The following is a 21,912-nucleotide window of genomic DNA, read 5'->3' as shown; positions in this document are numbered from 1 at the left end:
TAAAAACTCCTCTGTCTGGCAACTGAAGTCCTGCATGAACTAGCTTCCAGTTGATCACACACTGATAAACACATTGATAAAAATTAATAATTGATAAACAATTATTAAGTGCCTACTATGTGCTAATCCCCCCCTCCCAAAAAAAGCAAAAGAAATGAACTTAAGAGTTTAAGGAGGGAAGCAAAGTGCTATTTAGGATAAACAGGATAGGATAAATTAGATAACAGGATAGGATAGGATAAATTACAGAAACAGAGGAGAAGCACCAGCTTTTAGGGGGCTTGGAAATGGCTTCTCATAGAGGGTGGGATTTTAACTGAGATTAGAAGCAAGCCAGGGGAGTCAGGAGGCCAGGATGGGGAGAATTTCAGGATGAGGGTCATTCAGTGAGAAGGGAGAAATGGAATCTTCTGCGCAGAACAGAGAGGAGGCAATGGCATTGACTCAGAGCCTCCTTGCTCCTTTGCATACATTCAGTCCTCTGCATCCCACTCCAAGCCTTTACCCTAGCAGTTTCCTATACCCAGAATGCCTTTCTTCTCATTCCAGAAACCTTGCTCCTCTCAGATCCCGGCTCCAGCACCACCTCTTATTAAGGCTTTTCCTGGTCCCCCACCCCCCCCAGCTACTAGTGCTTCTCCCACCAAAATTAGCTCATATTAATCTTGTAAACAGTTTGTCTATACTTAATATGTTATTTCTCCCAGCAGAGTCAGGAACAATTTCCCTTCCTGTTTTGGTTTCCCTAGCACCTAGCACAGTGCCCTGGCAAATAGTAGGTGCTTAATAGATGCTTTCTGACTTTGTCCCATCCCTCTGCCCACTTCTTTGAGGAGGGATTGCAGTGTGTGGATACTATTGCTCGTTCTTGCTGAATTGCCTGTCTTCCTCACTCTGACTCGTTTTCTAAGGGACCACTTTCTAGGAGAGATGGGGAGGTGATGGTCCTACTAAGAATTGTGATGTAAAAACAAAAGGTATCAAAAGACATTATTTTGAAAAATGAATAAATGTTTGCTGACTAACTGACAGAGCAAGAACGGTTTCATTTTGTCTTTGTAGCTCTAATGCCTGACCAGATCACAGTACGCAGTAGGTATCTAATAAATGTTTATTGAATGAGACAAATCTTTGCCCTTTTCCCCGCCTGCCTTCCCCCCTCATTCTGACTAGCAGTGCCGGCTTCTGTCCAACGGCCACGCTCTGACCACAAGTCGGGAATAGGTTAAGTCCGATGGGAAGTGCGTGGAGACCACCCCGATGCAGGTATAGGGTCAGGGACAGATGCAGAACCGGGGGAGTCACTGGACCCGGGCCATCAGGGAGGACAAAGTTCCTGTGTCCTTAGGATCCAATCCATCCCCTGAAATGAAAACAGTCTGCCAAACTCCTGCTGGAGAGACAGTCACCGAAGTCTGCAGCGCTCTGCTGTTAAACCCATTACTCAAAGAGAGGCCTTCAAGAGTGATTTAAATGACATTAAGCCCCATTCCAATAACAGACTCATCCACCACCATGTTATTTCTCACAGACAACCACAAAGCCACCACAAAGTCAGGACATTTGGTCTCTAAATTGTCTTGTCAGCTCCCACCGGCTGCCGGGGAAGGGAAGGATGAAGCTGGAGACTGTACGGAGCCTCCAAGTCAGGGCTCCCCAGCTGTTCTCGCATCCTCCCCACCCCGATCCCTGTTCCCGGGCCTTCCGACGCTGCCACCGTGGCCCTCTCCTCCCCTGAGAAACCTCCAGCTGCAAGGAGTGAGTTGGGGCAACCGTTTCTCCCCCTAATCCATCTTCTCTGCTGGGAGTGTCTACAGCTTCTGAAGCCCATCCTGCCCCTTCCTACGGCTTCTGAACCCCAACTGCCCCTTCCTACAGCTTCTGAACCCCAACTGCCCCTTTCTATAGCTTCTGAACCCCAACCTCCCCTTCCTATAGCTTCTGAACCCCATCCTGCCCCTTTCTACAGCTTCTGAACCCCAACTGCCCCTTTCTATAGCTTCTGAACCCCAACTGCCCCTTCCTACAGCTTCTGAACCCCAACCTGCCCCTTCCTATAGCTTCTGAACCCCACCCTACCCCTTCCTATAGCTTCTGAACCCTAACCGTCCCTTTCTATAGCTTCTGAACCCCAACCGCCCCTTCCTATAGCTTCTGAACCCCACCCTGCCCCTTCCTATAGCTTCTGAACCCTAACCGTCCCTTTCTACAGCTTCTGAACCCCAACCGTCCCTTTCTATAGCTTCTGAACCCCAACTGCCCCTTCCTATAGCTTCTGAACCCCACCCTGCCCCTTCCTATAGCTTCTGAACCCTAACCGTCCCTTTCTATAGCTTCTGAACCCCACCCTGCCCCTTCCTACAGCTTCTGAACCCCACCCTGTCCCTTCCATTCCTGTATTTGCAGACTTCCAGGAAATGTAAATTCTCTCTGCACCTTCCTACCAAAAGATGAGACACCCCTGCTCCAAGCGACTCGATCTCCCCCAAAGGTGAGCCTGGTGAAAATGTCCAAGCAGCAGCTTCTGAATGGGGGACTAATAAAGGGGAATATCCAGGACCTGGCTCCTGGGGAAGCAGGGCAGCCTGGCAGGTGGGCAGTCCAAGGAAGTCAGAAAATGATGCGTGCCGTCAAAGCCTCAAGATCTCCATTAAGAAACTGTCATCTGCCAGAATTCCTGGCCTTCCGACGCTGCCACCGTGGCCAGGCCCTCTCCTCCCCTGAGAAACCTCCAGCTGCAAGGAGTGAGTTGGGGCTCAACAAAAATGCCCAGGAAGGAGGCCAAGGTAAACAGCAGGGGCCTTATATTTAGTAGTTGATAATACAAGCACAGGAAAGGAGATGGAGAACAGAGGAGACTTTGGGCTGGGGTGAGGGAAGTATGGAAGGGCCCTCCCTGGCCTGTCTCCGACTCTAACAAACAGGGAAGTGAGTTAACAAAGCATGGCCCAGAAGAACTGGAGAGTTTGAGCCCTTATTTCTGACCACTGATTTGTATCTGTAATTGTGAAGGAGTTTCTCTGGGTGTGTGTGTATCTCTTCTGTCTGCCTCTGTTTCCCTTTCTCTCTCTGTCTGTCTTTATCTGTCTGTTTCTCTCTCTCTCTGTCTCTCTCTCTCTGTCTCTCTCTCTCTCTCTCTCTCTCTCTCTCTCTCTCTTCCCCCCCCTTTCCCATCCCTTTGATCACTTTGATGCAAATTGCAGCAGAAAAAAATGATGAATCAGGAGTCACAATTTCCAACCTCTCTATTCACTCATTTGAACTTTTGTTCAAGCAAATAATTGAACTTCCCTGGGCCTAAGTTTTCTCATTTGAAAATGAAGGGGTTGGACCACATGGCCTCTAAGGTTCCTTTGTCTTTAGAAATGTCATGATTTCTCTCTAGGGCCTCAGTTTCCTTTTCTGTTCAAGATTCCATAACTTCCAAGCGCGTTATCGCTCCAGATCCATGATCCTAATGACTGTAAAACAGACACGCTCTGATCTGCCTCTCAGATTTTGCACTAAGAAATGACCCTCAAGCCTCACAAAGACACCGAAGGTCTAGGACCCCCAGCTCCCCTCTGTCCAAACACAAATGAGGTAGCGATGAGCTTCCCTGGGCTTCTTGAAAGTACTTAGCGCCGCAGAAAATGTCAAGCATTTGTGGCAAATCAATGACACATCAAGGGGCAAGTCTGGGGCCAAACTCCTCTTTGACCGAGGGGCGCGGTGGCCTTGACCACGGCACCCCCTTTTCTGCGGACATTGTGCTCAGTCACCTCCGAAGCTATTTTCACCCTGAAGGTTCATAAGTTCTGGGGTCTGGGCTCGATCTGTCTAGCAAACGTCCCTGGGCTGTGGTTGTTTGACAGAAAGGGTTAAGCTCTTCCTGTCACTCCTACAGCTTGTGTGAGCTTGGCAAGTCACCTCCCGGGGCCTCAGCTACTTCGCTTCTCAGAGGGCTGGACAGAGGCCCGATGGTCCGGGGGGACCCGTGATCCTCTGCTCCCCTAAGCGGACCCGACTTACCTGGCACGTGCAAACTGTGCAGTTGTCGTAGAGGAAGGAGGCGCCGTTGTCGTAGACATCACTGCGGAAAAGGCAGCTTCCAAACTGGAGATCAAACACTTTCCTCTGCCCTGGAGAGAAGCAGGGATCCAAACGTAAGCGAGGAGACAAGAGGGAGGCCTTGGGGATTCTGGCTCAAAGGCATCCGCCTGAATGGCCGCCAGGGTGAGTTCCCACTGGGAGGTTCTGGGACGCTCAGCCCACAGCATCGGGCGGTACGTGATTATGGACCATTAAAGTGAGAAAGCCGACGTGGGGACGTCCAGAGAATGGCAGAAGTGTCAGTTCTGGGCTCACACGCCCCAATATGCTCCAAATGCCCCAAGGCTTCACGATCCGCTAGAAGGGAAGGCTTGGATTAGGAACTGGCGCCCGGCTTGTATTGTGTCCTCTGGGAAGCTGTTGGACATCCCTGACCCTTTGTTCCCTCAGCTGTAAGGCCCAAAGGCCTTGGACTCAATCCTGTATCACGTCCTAATACTCCACAGACATCCCCGAGGAGTTCACCATCATTATTTATGGCCCAGAGACTTGGGATGAGCCAAGGTGGAGGAGAAGACCCCAAGCCATGGGCCCAACAGCGAGGGAAACTGAGGCCTGGAGAATGAACCAGCTTTCCCAGGACTATGCCGGTGGGTAGTGGCAGAGCCTGGCTTCAAACAGAGCCTGTCCCGCTGACACAAACCCCACCGTCCCAGGATGTGCTTGTGTTGTACGTGTGCACATATATGTGCAGCTGTATGTCTAGATGTAGATTTATATGGGCACACACATAGGTGCATATATACATACATACATACATATATACACACAGATGTGCAAATAGATCAGCATGGCAGAGAATAAAGAGCCAGCCTCAAAATCAAAGGCTTGGGTTCAAGTCCTACCTCTAGTCCTTGTTGGCAATGTGACCTTGAATAGATTAGGGCACCAAGCCACCTTGAAGACTATAAGTTACAGCAGAGATAGTGACCTGTACAGGTGGAGTGAATCTGCTCACCTGAGAGCTCCCTGTGGAATAACAGCTCTACTTAAACACACACACACACTCACACACACACTCACACTCACTCATACACACACTCACACTCACACACTCACAATGCACACACTTATACTCACACATTCACACTCACACACACTCATACACACACTCTCACAGACACACTCACATTCACACACATACACACACACACACACACACACACACACACACACACACACACACACACAAACACAGCCTCCCAAGAGTCTCAGTGCAGTTTTCAACTTCAGCACCAAGATCTCCGGGACATCTCCTCCTAAAATAAGAAGAACAAAAACCAGCCAATAGAAGGGAAGGCACCTTTGTCCATTACCCATGGCCTTGGGTCCTTGGTTGCTTAAGCTCTCTTGGTCTCAGTTTCTCTTCAGAACAAGAGGAGGAGGAGCGGCCTCTGAAGACCCTTCCACCTCCAAGCCCTGTGACCTTTCAGTCTCTCAGAGAAGCAAGGCCCCTTTGAGCAAAGGTGATCTGGAAGCCTGACCTGCATCTCGGTAGAATAGAATTGGACTCTAATGGAAGTGAGTCAGCAAAGCCTTTTTAAAAAGATTAAGTTCTGACAACTAGTAGAAGTCTGCAAATGGAAAAATAAAAGAACAGGACAAGAAAGTGCCAAAGAGCATCGCTGCTGCTAAAATATGACCGAAAATTTGTTGCTTTATCGTAGAAATGGAGAAGGGCCTTGTGCCATTGTTGCTTCCACTAAGCCTGAGAAAGCCTCCTGATGGTCTCATCCAGGCAAGAGACGAAGCCCACAGTTCATCAGGGTTCCATGATGATTGTCTTTCATCTCTTATTCTGTCACTTTGTTCTTTCTTCCTCTTGGAAGAACCTCCCATCATCCCTTTCTCAGGATCGCTGTCTAGTCTCTCCTGGGAGCATTACAAATGCCCCCATCCAACCAACACTGCTATTAATACAATCCTTGGGATTGGGCCCCAGGCATCCCAGGGAACATAAGCAAAGCTGAATAATCCCTTAATGGCAAAGGTGATCATCTCCACAGACCCTATTATATTTACATATTATACTCACTGGACAGAGTGTTTCTTCTGATTCATATCTATCTACCTATATTTCTTTGATTTCCTTAGATTTTGATAGCTACCTTTTAAATTTGGAAAACTGGATTTTCTCTCCATTTTGGTAAAATTCATGAAAGTTTTATAAATTATTTTTTAAAGAATTCATATCTTTTATTAATTTAAATATTATACATGCAATTTCAGTCATTTTTCCTTTAATTAGAATAATTTCTGAACCTATCTTTCTCTTGACATTTTAATTTATTAAAGTTCTATTTATTTTAACTGAAAACAACTCAGTTTATGTTTTTATTTTTTTTTTTGGAATCAACAAATATAAATGTTTGCCAAAACAAAACTTCTATAAATTAGTTTACAAGTCAATAATTTGATATGTATTACTTAATATTTCTCCCCAAAATAATTTCCTTCTGGTGCCCCAGTAATATGTGGAAGTGATGCTGGGCTCTTGAAAATTATACCCCAAAAGTGTGAATTCTAGTAGTTCTGAGCTCTAAAGTCTTCAAGAACAGCTTTATAATTGGTCTACAACTATACAAGCACTAGACAAAATAGTATAAAAAAGATTGCTGCCAGGAAAGAAGCCACCGATTGATGGATCATTTGGTCAAGGTCACTCATGAATCAACATAAGAGACAAAATGGCCCTAGATTTTTCTGCAGTGAAAGGGACAGAGTGTTGGACAATGAGTTAAAAGGTGATTAGAATATCATGGATTTTTGTTGATTTTTTAATTGAGTTGTCATCATGCATGCAAAGGCAATAAAAAGCATAATTCCATTGTGGGCATCTCATTTCTCCTTGCAGTGCCCATTATGGTCTCATTATAGGCACTATGGGCAAAAAGGACACCAGGAAGATAACTACTGCCTAAATTCTAGTATCTGTTGCAGAGAATAAGAGATTTAGAAAAAGCTGAATTTGACCAGAGCTTCCCAGACAAGTCATCCCATGCACTGTTACTCAGTGATGTCAGAGTAATGACGAAGATGATGGTGAAAAAATATACATTGGAAAATACGGTTGATGATGAAGAAAAGAAAATGACCCAAAGTATCTAGTTTAGTTAGACTCTTCCCACTTGTATGTATAAATACTTTCTTCAAGAATATAGAAGATAGGGTATCAAACAAAAATTTAACTAACTAAAATTTAAAAGAGTAAAAAATGACCAGTATGGTAGTTATTTTTCATTTAACTGCTTGTGAAAGATCATCAACTGTTCATTCTCTCTCTCTCTCTCTCTCTCTCTCTCTCTCTCTCTCTCTCTCTCTCTCTCTGTATGTATATATATATACACACACATATATATATACATATATACATACATACATACATACATACACACATACATATATATATATTTCACCTTAGATGAAAGTTTCCAGTGAGTTAGGGAGATATCTACCCATATAGAGATTTCTTTTTACCCATATAAAGTGCTATTTTTTTTATCCCTAATAGCCATGTGCTCACAAAACATTTTATATACGTGACTCGATTGCTTCTCCCAACAGTCCCATGAGGTAGGTATAAAGTGGGTTATTTCCCATAACTAATATTTCTATCATGATTTAAGATTTGTAAAATGTCTCTCACAGATTATTGCATTTGGGACAGTTTAACTATTTGATTTTGAGGTAGATCAGAGGGTTTGAAAAAGGCCTTTGAGCTCCACTCTCCACTTTAGGGAAACCAGTGTAGGGAAGGGACAAGATTCAGAGGCCGTTGAGTCAATTCTCACTTTATAGATAAGGAAACTGAGGCTCAGAAAAGATGAGGGATCAGCCTAATTCTGCAAAGGAAGGAAGTGGCAGATTGTAGTTTTGACCTCGGGCTTCTGTCTCCAAATGATGAAAGCTGAGTAAGAAAAATGACTCAGTCTAATTCATCATGTACTTCATGGGGGGTAGTTGGGTTCCAGGGAAGTTTACCAGCCAAGTGGTGCCCAGAACTCCGCCAACTTAGCTGGTGTTCGATTTCAGGATATTGGAGCCATGTTTGTTGGCTTGGTTTTCAAGTCACATCGCCAGACGATCAGCCAATTTTGCCCTGACACCCAATCTAGAAAAAGCCCAAGTAAGAAAGGACATTTTTGTTTAGAAACATTCAAGAAGAGCCCCAAGTCTGCATAGCTAGGCTGCCCTAGGCCATCTACACTTCCTTCCCTTATGGATTTAGTCTAACCCCAAGAAACCATTCTCTTTTCTTTTGGTTACAATTTTTGGATTTTTCTGAGGCTCACTGGTCTTTTTGTGGTATATCTTATGACAACACACCCATACATACATAAACACACATACATGAGCACACACACATACATACACCCACATACATGCACAGAATGCTCACCCTCTGCATGCTGGCCTTGCCTTATATGAGAAACTATACGCTTTCTGAGATCTCTGGGTTCAAGCATATCAGCTTCAAAGAATTATTTGGTCTAGTTCAAGGATATAAAAACATAGTGGGGAAATGAAAAACACTTGAGAAAATGAAACCCCTACATTAGCTCTGAATGGCTCCCCCCGGTTCTGCCACAGCTCAATGTTCTTGATCTCTTCTTTGCTTATATATAAGCCAGCAGATATGAGAGGGGGAGGGGAGAAGAGAGCAAGGAGAGAATAGAGAGAGAAAGGGAGAGGAGTGAAGAAAGAAAAGAAAGGAGGGAGGCAAGGAGGGAGAGAGGGAAGGAAAGCGGAACAGAAGGATTGAGGGAACAAAGGAATGGAGGAAATAAGGGAAAAAATGGAAAAGGAAGAAATGAAAGAAAGAAAGAAAGAAAGGAAGGAAGGAAGGAAGGAAGGAAGGAAGAAAGAAAGAAGAAAGAAAGAAAGAAAGGAAAAGAAAGAAAGAAAAGAAAGAAAGAAAGAAAGGAAAAGAAAGAAAGAAAAGAAAGAAAGAAAGAAAGAAAGAAAGAAAGAAAGAAAAAAGAAAAGAAAGAAAGAAAAAAGAGAAAGAGGCAGGGAGGGAAGGAAAAGGGAACAGAAGGATTGAGGGAACAAAGGAATGGAGGAAACAAGGAAGAAAAATGAAAAGGAAGAAATGAAAGAAAGGAAGGGAGAGAGAAAAGGAATGAAGGAAGTAAGAAAGGAAAAGAGGGTGGGAGGGAAGGAAGGAGGGAGGGAAGGAAGAAGAAGGGAGAAAGGGAAATGAAGGAAGGAAGGAAAGGAAAAGAAAGAATAAGTGAAAATCAGTGAGAAACAGAGAGGGACAGAGACAGAAAAATGTTTCCAGTGACTCAAGACCCATGAGCATTACAGGTCCCACCATAAGTACCACCGCCTTCCTGCTGTTTACAGCTTGCACAACAGGCTCCTAAAAAGAGTCATTTAGAGCTCTTCATGTCCCATGCTGGTTTCCTGTACTATTTCGCCCAAAACAACAAATTCTGGGTGATGATATTAATTATGTCCTCCACACTCACTTTCATTTATGACAGTGCAAGGCAGCATGGGGTGGTGGAGAGAAGCCCGGCTTGGCTCCAGGTTCTCCTATAGCCCCTTCCTAGCTGGGTGCCCTCGGTGACTCATTTTCCGGCTCTTGAGTTTTGGAATATTCCCTAGGACTTCTCCACTAAATCACTGCTGAACTCTAACCTACAAGGATGGAGAGAGTTCTTCCATCTGGGAGATTCCAGGTTTATTAGTTGCCCCGGATTTGTGATTTCATTGATATAATGAACTAGTAGGGCAGGTAGGTGGGACCACATCAGCACAATGGCCTTTGCTTATATGAGAAACTATAAGGAAGGGAAAGCTTTCGGGGATGTCAACTTCAAAGAACTATTTGGTCTAATTCAAGGGTATAAATATGGAATCAGGAATCATCTTCAAACCTGGCCTCAGACACTTAGTAGCTGTGGGACTCTGGGCAAATCACTTAATTCTGATTGCCTCAGTTTCCTCATCTGTAAAATGGAGAAGAAAATATCAAACCATTCCAGTATCTGCCAAGAAAGAGTCAGACGCTACTCAAACAGCTAAACAACAACAGGGAGCTACCTGAAGGAAACTTCCTCTGCTGTCCTTCACTGGGCTTAGAAAATGAATTGGCTAGCCCAGAATCACACAGCTAGGATGTGTTAGAAGCAGTATTTGAACCCAGAACTTACTACTTCGTATCCACTCTCCATCCACTAAAGTTGTTCTACCTCCTACTCTCATCCTCCTTCTTATATTATTAGCAGTGATGTTTCTGCTGTGACTCTGGCTTAGGACATTTATCACCCCCATAGATCTGGAAGAGACATAGTGGGCATAGTGTGAATGTTCCCAGGCTACATCCTTTGGGCTTCATGATCCATGAACTTCATGCGAATGAAAATGAATGTCCATTTGGACAAGAGAATCTTTGAGATATGAGGCCATATTCGTGAGCCTCGTGAGGGTCTTTCTTTATCTGCCTTTTGATTTTATATATATATAATACCATGTAATATATAATAATATGTAATGTAAAAATAATATAATATATAATAATATGAATAATATAATAGTATATAATACATAAAACATAATATGTAATATATAATATATAAATTATATATGTATATGTATATATATAAATGTTTATTTGAAACATAGAAGCAGCCGATTCTCAAATTGTAAACCGAGTCAGTTTGATGGAGTCTAAGAGAACATGGAGGACAAACCGGGACCTTCCCAAGTAGGGAAGGTACTGTGAGTGCCAGCTGGCTAAAAAGAACCAAAGAAGGCGGGAAGAGAGGTGTCTGGTGGGGGACAGACCCTTCTCAAAGTCAGTGACCCGGGTCAGCTTACAGAAAATGTCACTCACCTACACATCGGGGACAACACTGTCCTGGTGGAGTCTGACTCAGGTGCTCAGGACAGGACAGAATGGGGCAGACTTCTCTCACGCATTGTGTCTGACCGCCCTGAAAAGAAAACAGACCTCGTTAACAAATAAAAAGCCACTTACATCCAGGAAATAAGCCCCAAGCAGCTCTAGCAGAGACCGCTTCAGAATGGAGAGCCTGCAAGTGAAGACTGTTCAATCTAAGACTAGTTAAGCATTTTTCATTAATATTTTCCTTCATTTTCTCATTCATTCCTTCCTCAATTGTGATTTCATCAGTTTAGGGGAATCCCAGCATGGGACCTCACTCCACTGCTAAAGCGTGAGTCTATGACTCTGGAGGGATTTACTTAAAGCAAAGAGAAATTAAGTGATTTTCAGAGGGTCCCGCATGGGACTAGAAGCCAGATCCTCCAGATTCTAAGTTCTACACTGTATCTACTATACCACCCTGACTCTCAAATAGCAATGGGATCAGTGAAATCTTTTCCCCAAAAACTACCAAATGAATGGGGGCCAGAATTAAGAGATGATGAAAGAGAAATAATCCCTTTTAAAAGGAAAAGCAAATATGACAGGTCCTTCCTTGATATTGACACCAGTGACTTTAAACATCTAGGAAGGGAATAAACATCTGCGAAGCACCTACTATGTGTCCAGCACTGTGCTAAGTGATTGACTGGAACTGGGATGATCTGTATTGCCTGGGTAGTACCTTGGCTTTGTGCTTTTCATTTCACATCTGAGCTCAATGCATGTGTGGACATCTATGTGTGAGTGAGTGTCACGATAGGGGGAAAGGAAAAAACTGGAAGGAGAAAGTTGGCTGTTCTGTGGACACCTTAAACTCAGTATGTCCAAAACATATCTCGCTACCTTTCCCCCAAAATCCTTCACACCCCCTCCCTTGCCTTTTGCTGTGGAGGGCAACCCCGTCCTCCCAGGCCCTCGGGCTCACAATCTAGAAGTCATCTCAGATTCCTCACTCTCTCCCCTCCATAGCCAAGTGCCAAGACCTATTGATTTCTCCTTGGCACCATCTCCCAAAGACGCCGCTTTCTCTGCTCTGACACTGCTCCCTTCCCTGGTTCAGGCCCTCATCACCTCATACCTAGACTATCACAATAGCTTTAGTGAGGGGCCTGCCTGCTTCAAATCTCTCCCCACCCCAATGTGTCTTCCAATAAACCACTAAAGCACAGGCCTGACCATGTCACTCTCCTACTCAATAAACTGTGGCTCCCCATTGCCACCAGGATCAAAAACAATCCTCTGTTTGGCATCCAAAGCCCTTCTTCATGATCTAGCCTACTTTTCAGTCTTCTTTTATCTTACTCCTCCCCACGTACCCAACAATCCAGGGGAAATGGCATCCTTACATTTTCCCTGAATTATTTTCCATTTCTCCAACCAGTCATGGCCGACCCCCATCCCCAGAATGCTCTCCCTCATATTCCTCAACTTCCTTTGAGTCCCAGCTAAAAATCATCCCCAATCCAAGGAGCTTTTCCCAATCCACCACTGACTCGTATCTGTTGATTATTTCCAATTTTTCCTCTTTATGACTTTCTTCAGAACAAGGACGAGGTTGTTTCTCACCTCCCCCGATACACAGTGATGGACACCCAGTAGGTGTTTAATAAACACTTGTGCTCACTGGCATTTCTTTTCATTGGCTGAGTGCATTGTTTCATCTACTGTAGGCTTTGAATGATTCGATGAGAAATAAACAACGTGACTAGAACCAGTTTCCCTTCCTCTGCAAAACTTTCCACTTTCTAGGTCAGTAAAGCTATTTTAGATTATTTAAACAAGTTTCAAAAATGATGTGTCTTGAAAACGAAAATCATGAGACTTCAATATCCTAAGGATAATCTCATTCAAGGGAAAAATGTTGTTTCTTCTTAATATTTTTCATCTTTGTGAGTCTCAGTAATTCTGATCTGTTCCTACGCTGGTAAAGCAAGCTTTAAACTCCTAGAGAACTCTGCTCTCCATGACTTGGGACCCGCCAAGATCAGCCATGTCCGGTGCCCACCTGATGGGTCCAGGTACATAAGACTCACAGGGACAGCCTGCAAACGAACGACTGCACGGCAAAGAACCAGAACCTCTGCTGTGTCCTTTTCCCACCTGCAAATCCTCCTGGTCCGTGATCCCCACCCAGATGCCCGAGGGTCTCCAAAGGTACTAAGAGGTTTCCCACCAAGGGTCAAAGCCGGTGAGTTTCTGCCTCTGACTTTCAGGGCATCTGTGGCCTCTTGTATGGATTAACTCCTGTCAGGAGCTGAGGCTTACACTCAGGACCACCTGTCCCTCCTCTGGTCCGGGCTGGACCACAGTGACCTCACGTATGCTCGTACTTCTTACAGGCTGACCAGTCCTTGGCCAAACTGCTGCATGAAGCCGTGGGCTCAGAAACAGAGAAAAGGGAGGCTGCTTTCTGAGGGGAGCTGGATGATAGTGGATTCTGTGGTCACCTTGGAGTGACCTCAAGGAAGAGAGACAGACATGGCTCTTTCTTCTTCCTTTTTTTGTTGTTTGTTATTTTTTATTATAGCTTTTTATTTACAAGTTATATGCACGGGTAATTTTTCAGCATTGACAATTGCCAAACCTTCTGTTCCAATTTTTCCCCTCCTTTCCCCCACCCCTTCCCCCAGATGGCAGGATGACCAATACATGTTAAATACGTTAAAGTATAAGTTAAATACAATATATGTATACAGGCTCATTCACTTTCCACTGCCCCTCCGGGACATGGCCATTCTCAGACAAAATGGCAGGTGTCCTGGTCCAAGAGTGGCTAGATGGAGAAGGTCTTCCGTTCCAGTCGGAAAACATGGGCCGAACTCTTACGAGGGACAGGCCAGGTTCCCCATAGGGGATGTTCCTCATTTCTCAAGCTGGACTACTGAAGGATCTCAGAACTCACAGCCAGGGCCCCCGGGACCCCCCCGTGGCTGACAAGTCCTTACTGACAAATCGGGCAGCTCTCAAAGAGAGGACCAAAGCTGGTCCACACTAAAGCTTGCCTGTAATGTTATGGCCCCAGGAGACTAAGCTGATCATGGATCTCCTCTGCTGGTCACAGGCAGTGCAGTACAATAGAGCCCTGACTCCGAAGCCAGAGGGCACCAGTTCCAATCCTCCCATTCCCCTCTGCCACTTACTATGAGAGCCAAGAAATCTGGACCCAGGCCATCCGTTCCAAGCCCTAGTTTTACTGCTGAACAAACTGAGGCCAGGAAAGAGAAACGCTACCGTTCGCCCCCTGATCCCGCGGCACCTCCACTTTCGACCTTCTCTTGGCCAGGGGCTCCCCTATTTCTGTCACCTCGCTGGCTCCCCACGGTAATCATGAAACTGGGGGTGACTTTCCCCCAGGCTTTCCTGTCTCCCTCCAACCCCTTCTCTAGCAGGACCCGGACCTGGAAGCCGATGCTGCCGTCCCACCCACCGGTCCCAGAAGCAGTGGGACTTAGCGGGACCCTCCGTGACAGAGAAACCCCAGGACAGCCTTGCCCCCCCAGCCCCCCTCCTTCCCAAGTACACAACCCAGAAGCGAGAGGCCCTGGGCAGGTCCAGCAAGGCCGGCCCATTTCAAGGCAGGAGCTGTGCCGGGATAACCTGGGAAACCCAGAAGCCAGAAAAAATCCCAACGGACTCCGCTTTTCCAGCTCCACTTGTCCTATCTCTCCCGCTCCCACCCCCACCTCTGCCCCAGCCCGGCCAACACAAACACGGCTGCAGAGAACGTTGCTAGAGCTTGAAATCGCAGGGCAAACGAGGCTGCCCAGGGCCCGGCTCCCCCGGGCGCACAGAGACCGCATTCTCTCCCTCGACAAACTCTGTTCTTGTTGGAACGGCGTTTATTTTTTGAAGCATATTTTTAAATTAGAAAGAAAAAAATTCATGATTGCAGAGGAATTAACTTGTCCAACACCCTGGAAAACTGGCAGCGGACCGCGTCCACTCCTGTGAGTTTCCTTACAACCGGGTCAAAGAGCAAATTCTGCGGACAACTGCGGCGTGTATCCCCCCGGAGGCCCTGAGAGTAACCCGAGCTCCGTCCGGTCCCGGCTCGGGCGGGTTTGGTTTGGTTTGGGTCCCGGGATCGAGGCAGGACCCAGGCAGGAAGGCCGAGGCCTCGTTAAGGCCTGCAAACAAAGGGGAGGCCCCTTGCGCCCCGCGCTGCTACCCCAGTTTGAGGGGTTTAAATGCGACCCCCTTCCTCCCCACGACGCAGCCGAGTGTGAGGGTAAACACGGACGGGAACGTGAAGAGCAAACCTGGCAGCGGCCGAACTGCCCAGGCAGGGGTCACTGCATCCGGGCTGGGGGAGAGGGGCAAAGCCCCTTCCTGTCTCCTGCCAGGGCCCTGCTGCAACCTCCTTACCCCCCCGGGTAGCCTGCCCCCTCATCCACACACTCACACACTCATACATTCACACTCACACACACTCACATACTTACACTCTCACACACATACACTTATACACACACTCACTCACACACTCATACACACACTTACACAGTCGCACACTTACACACATACACTTATACACACTCACACACTCATACACACACTTACACACTTATACACACTCACACACACACTCACATACTTACACTCTCACACACATACACTTATACACACACTCACACTTACACACTTATACACACTCACACACTCATACACACACTTACACAGTCGCACACTTACACACATACACTTATACACACACTCACACTTACACACTTATACACACTCACACACACTCACACACTCACACTCACATACTTACACTCTCACACACATACACTTATACACACACTCACTCACACACTCATACACACACTTACACAGTCGCACACTTACACACTCACACTTACACACTTATACACACTCACACACACTCACACACACTCACATACTTACACTCACACACACACACTTACATACTCACACACACACATTCATACACATATATCTGCCAACCAACACGCTTTCCTCACTCCTCCTCCAAAGCATCAGTGGACACACATTTTGGGGAGATAATCTTCAAATTCTTCGGCCAGTCACCATTCTCTCCACCATCTGACCCTAATCTAATCCCGTAGCGTCTCTGTACCCTCCACAGCCCCTGAGTGACGCTCCCAGCATTCCCTTCCACACTGGGCTCTGAATCTTCCCACTTCCCCATTAGACCTTCACTTTCTTCTCCGGGGCAGCTAAGACGATACAGTGGATCGACCTTTGGGCCTGGAGCCAGGAAAACTGGAGTTCAAATCTGACCTCAGACTCTAGTCATATGGCCCTGGACAGGACACTTGACATCTTTGTACCTCAGTTTCCTCCTCTGTAAAATGGGGGCTCAAAATACACCACCCCACAGGCTTATTGTAAAGATCGAATGCCCTCCTGTTGGAAAATTCCTTGCCCTGTGTACAAGGCGAGTGCAGAATGAATGCTCCTTCCCTTTTCCCTTCTTTCTCTGGACTTGCAGCCATTCCTTGTATCCTTTTCCCTGAATGTTCTTGTGTCGCTGCCGTCCCCCCACTGGTGATTTTCTCCCATGGCCCCTGGGTGGGGGAGGAGTCCAGCATGACCATCCTCGGCTCCCCCACTGGCTTTGCTTCTCTCCTTTAGCTCCACTTCCCTCCTCCAACCACAATTTAAATTCCGTAAGGACTATGTTTACCTCTGCTTGTATTTGTTAAACCAGCAATTAGTAATGGGGCCTCAGGCATATAATAAATGCTTTACAAGTTGTCATTGTCCAATGGATTCCTTGGGTTTTACACGAACTGATTTCAACCTTGGAGGCTTCTCCCAAATATATTCTTTTGGCTCCTGCTCCCCACAAGTAGACGGGACTTGCTCAGGGTCACACAACTAATAAGCGACCGAGGCAGCACTTGAACCCAAGCCTTTCCACCTCCAAGTCTAACAGTTTATTCACTGAAGTATGGGTGGGGAAGGTTTGAAAAATCATTACCATGGAATCTCCATTGCAGAAGGGGAGAAATAAGAAGAAGTGGGGGAGCCAAAAAGTCCATTGACAAGAATTTCCAATTCTGACATTCAATTAGTAGCTAGGAATACAGATTGGAGGCAAGTGGAGAGGTCCCAGGAAGGACTGTAACACAGAATAAGACCAACAGACACGCTGACCTGCTTCAGTTCCCAAAAGCATGTTCTTTATTCTTCCAAGGAAGAAGAAGAAGCTGGTCTTAAGAGTCAGAAACTCAACTGGAATCAATGGACAGTTTTCACATTAGGTTTGGGGCATCTGGATGAGTTCTGTCAAATTTGGGATCATTCAAACCTAGGAAATAGGCGCTCAAAATCATGACGTGTTCAAGGAACCCGACAGTCAATTGACAAACACTTATTAAGTATCACACTGTGCCAGGCACTCTAAGAACCTTTAGAGAAGGTTCCACTTGTAATTAAAGTTGGTCGCTAAGACCCATAATTAGCATCTTTGGAGATCCCCATCTTAAAATGAAAACTAGATGGAAAATGGATGGATATAGATTAAGTGGAGATCAATAGCAGGGGTCCTCAAACTTTTTAAATAGGGGGCCAGTTCACTGTCCCTCAGACTGTTGGAGGGCTGGACTATAATAAAAACAAAAACTTTGTTTTGTGGGCCTTTAAATAAAGAAAATTCATAGCCCTGGGTGAGGGGGACTAATCGTTCTCAGCTGCTGCATCTGGCTCATAGTCCGTACTTTGAGGACCCCTGATATAGAGAATAATTATATAGCTGGACAGACCAATGGATAGATAGATAATGGATGGACCAGTAGATAACTAGAGAAATAGATGGCAGACAGGTTAATATATGAAGGAATAAATGAATGAAAGAGTGAATGAATACCTCAGGTGCAAGCCCTGTTAATATTTCAGATTCTCATATGCTTCCCAGACCACCCTGATGGAAAATTTCTCAGTAAGAGAAAATGATAACCAGCCTTTTAACTTTTTCCCTTTTTTCTCCCTCTTGAAGCAAAGTCAAAAATTTAATCCTCATAGAAGCCATCAAAGCTATAGTCTTTCCCAGACACTTTCTCAAATGCTTGGCCCACTTCCAGAGGGCTGAAAAGAACAATCAGTCCAATACCACATTTCTCAACGATGAACCATCCCTGCCAAGAAACAAATAACAATATGGAGGTATCCGAGTGAGAGGCCACATTCAGTGCCCGTAAGATTGCCTCCGCCAAAAAAATAGTTGGCTTGTGTGAGTGAAAAGGAGTCACCTGAAGGTCCGACTGTATTGTAACCTCGAGAGAAAAATCAAGATGGTGACTCCCAAATGTCATGTCTCCTTTTTTCCATCTACCCACTTCTTCCTATGTGGTCTCCCCCTCACTGGATCATAGACATCAAGTGGACCTTAAAAGACATCAAGTCAAATCTCATTTTACAGATGAATAAACTGAGGCTAGTTCTTCCATAAGCCTGTTTTTCATTGGTTACTAGATGACCTGCTCAGCCATTGCACTCAATGTTACAGTAAACAACCAATCTCCCACATTCTAGCTCTTTAGAAAGGGGACAGGAAGGGATAAATCCCATCTCTCCTCTCATGTCCAGGTCTGGTTGAGATAACAGATTTCAGGAAAGAGTCATCCTCGGCAGCTGCCGAGTGGATCTGGTTATTAACAGGATTCAAAGCTGAATCCTTCTTTGCAAACTAGACACCACTTTCATTGACCTTCAGAGCGACGATGGTTGGAAAAGAGCTGGAGAGATATTGCCTCTTACTCTGGGGAGGAGTGGAGGGGCAGCCTCAAACCCAAGCAACAAAGGATATGATAAGAAAGAGCAGCGACCCGACTGCAGGAGGTTGTGAAGGACAAGGACTGGGTCAGGGACATGCTAGGGTGGCAGGAATGTGCCAGGATGAAGGCAATTATTCCACTTTCAGAATGAGCTTCCAGTCCTCAGAAATCAGCAAATACTTCAAACTAGGGCTTGGCTTGTGTTGTTGATTGCTCAGATTTAAGAAAATGAGAGAGAAAATCTTAATAATGTAAATTAAACTTTTTTCCCAAAGGGTTGATGGTTCAACTTTTCCCAGCATCCTCCTACATAGTGAATAGAAACCTGGTTTTGAGGCCAGGAAAACCTGTGTTCTAGCCTTGTTCCTGTCACATACTGGCTGTGTGACCCCAGACAAGTCACGTAACCTGTCTGAGTTCCAGGCAACTCTGTAAACTCTCAGCTGTAGAAATGGTATCATCTTCACTAATTCAGAGAGTCCCCTGATGTGGGAGTTCTCTATATGAACAAAATCAGCCGTTCAGCCCATGCTGCCCTAAAAATCTCCCTTGCCTCTAAAATAAAATGCAAATTCCCCAGACTGATCATCTTTCCCAGCTTTGTCTCATACTTATCTCAGCTTCTCCATGTCACCCAAAGTGTCCCAGTAGTTTTGGCTGGACTCAGCATAAGTCCCCCTGCCTTCAATCTTAAACTGGAGTCCTGCTGATTGCTACCTTTTAGAATCCTTATTTTCTTTCAAAACTTGGTTCCAGATGCCGCCTCCCCAGTGAAGCTTTCCCAGGTTCTCCCACTTGTAACTGCTTTCTTCCTTCCCAAATCACATCCTATGAGCTTATCTGTGGCCAAATTGGGCTAACAATAATAGCTTACCTTTATATGGCACTTCGAGGCCTACAAAGCTCTTTAACATTATTGTCCCTCTTGATCCTCACACCAAGCCCAGGCTGTAGGTGCTATTATTACCCTCGTTTTATAGAGAAAGAAACAGAGACAGAGTCAAACAGGTAGCAAGTACCTGAGATCAAAGATATAAAGAAATGCTTTATGTCTGAGATGGAACTTGAAGCCAAATCTTCCTGGCTTTGAGATCAGCTACCTAGCCTTTCTATCTATTATGGGCATCTTCAAGTTAACCAGAGTTCACAGCTTTATTTAACAGAAAGAGAGAGAGAGAGAGAGAGAGAGAGAGAGAGAGAGAGAGAGAGAGAGAGAGGAGAGAGAGAGAGAGAGACATGCTATAAGCACATAAATATGGATAGTTTTTAGCTATGGAGCAGCCTGGTTTTGTTGAAAGCACTATACAATTTATCGATTGTAGTCTGTCTTATTTTTTAATCCATCAATCACCAAACATACATTAAATACTTACTGTGAGCCAGGCACCTCTGAGGATAGAAACTTAAAGTGGATATTTATTGAGTGAATTAGCAAATCACCTCATCCAACACGGAGTAACGAACAAGATGCTACTGGGTGAGAAGACTTCTGATGAATGGAGGAGTGGATCAATGGCTTTGGTTTAGGTGTGGAAAGTGCTTGATCAATTTTTAAGACTTTGAAAATAATAAAATAGAGCGACATTATACAGGAACTATGTTTGTATTGGTGGGAGACATTTGGTTCATATTCTGTGGATTGTGTACAAAACATCAAGCCAATATGGAAACTGAGCCTTTGAGGGACAGGAAGGAGAAAAGAGAGGGCCATTCTAATCAGATCTCTGAGAAGGAAATCCTCACAGGAAAAGAAATGAACTACAGCCTGTTCTTCAGATTTTGTCTTCAATCTCCCCTTTCAAAAAGAGGAAGATCTTGTGAACCTCAGAGGAATAAAGTTTTCAGCTTTTATTCCTAGAATAGTTGGGAGTGATGGCAGTATAAACATTTAAACCAAGAACAAACTAAATGCATGAAGGAAGAAGGCTCTACAAAGAGAGCAATAAATTACAACCATCTCTAAAGGGAACCTCATTAGTATTCCATGAAGGAGAAGAAAAGGATTTCCAGCTCCCAGAGTTTAATGGTTTACCATATGTACTTTTTGTTCATTTATTTATTCATTTTGAGAGGCGATTGGGATCAAGTTACTTACCCAGGGACACACAACACAAGTGATTGAGTGTCTAAGACTGGATTTGAATTCAGGTCCTCCGGCCTTCAGGGCCAGGGCTTTAGCCATTGTACCATCTAGCTGTCCCAGGAAGCCTGAACTCACTTCTTCTTGGTCTTTGTATGTACTTGTGGGAGTACAAACTTCAGGGAAGATATTTTATATCAACCGTTATTATCATACTATCTCAATTAGCTCAAATTAGCTAAAAGCTAATTGTGTGCCAGACTTATTTATATCCTTTAATAATCAGGGGAGCAGAGGGAGAAGCACACCGGTAGGGGCTAGTGAACCATAGGGCGACCTACAAAATCCTGAGGGGACAAGCAATAGTTAAGTTCCAGGGCTACCCCTTGCCAGTGCTGGTCAGGGTTGAAAGAGTAGCTCCAATGAGTTGGTTATATAAAGGAAAAAAAACAGTCTTCATTCAAGGAGCCCATATTCTAATGGTGGTGATGACATATGAATAAATACAATTTAATCTGAAGAGGATATATCTTAGCACCTGGAGGGTGAAATGAGGGAGAGAACCGGAAAACATTACCTACCAAAGTGGATATAGAGCTAAGTGTCTAGGCTCAGCCTATCCAGGATGAACATGGATGAATGTGTTTCCACTCAATTTCTGAATTACACTGGCCTTTCTCTTCAGCTATAGTGCATATGCCTTGGGAGCAGGAAACTCTCATCATGTTCCTGTGTCGCCCGTAGTGGCTAATCTTATGTTTCGCATGTAGAAAATATGTGTTGCTTACTTAATAGATTGATAGGAACTCACAGCTAAAAAAAAAACCTAATTTTGATGTGTTTCTGTGTAAATGACTCCCAAGATTCTTTTTTCTATATCTCTTCACAGCATGAAGGGAAGTCTAGATCCTTAATGTTCACACCTCCAGAGATCAGGCCCTTGCAACTGCTAGCAAGCTAGAGCTATCTCTGAGAACTAGCCTAAAAAAACTCATTATCAGTTTACTATAAAATGGTATTTTTCGACCCCAGCAACTCACAAAGACAGAATACTAAGTTGATGTAGGATTGTAACATGC

At 45.0% G+C, this 21,912-nt stretch overlaps 1 protein-coding gene across 1 annotated transcript in view; it reads right to left on the bottom strand.

The window, feature by feature from the left end:
* Nucleotides 1–21,912, bottom strand: part of BMPER (BMP binding endothelial regulator) — a 280,694-nt gene that overhangs the window by 120,495 nt on the left and 138,287 nt on the right. Inside the window, exons 7-8 of the mRNA XM_051979397.1 lie at nucleotides 10,937–11,036; nucleotides 4,012–4,121 (exon numbers count right to left, since the gene is read on the bottom strand). Coding sequence (XP_051835357.1) covers nucleotides 4,012–4,121; nucleotides 10,937–11,036 — 210 coding nt within the window. The remainder of the gene's footprint in view (nucleotides 1–4,011; nucleotides 4,122–10,936; nucleotides 11,037–21,912) is intronic.

The sequence above is a fragment of the Antechinus flavipes genome, chromosome 1 (genome assembly GCF_016432865.1).
Source record: "Antechinus flavipes isolate AdamAnt ecotype Samford, QLD, Australia chromosome 1, AdamAnt_v2, whole genome shotgun sequence".
Lineage (NCBI taxonomy): Eukaryota > Metazoa > Chordata > Mammalia > Dasyuromorphia > Dasyuridae > Antechinus > Antechinus flavipes.
The sequence above is the reverse complement of the archived record's forward strand: the minus strand, read 5'-3'. Positions and strand labels throughout refer to the sequence as shown.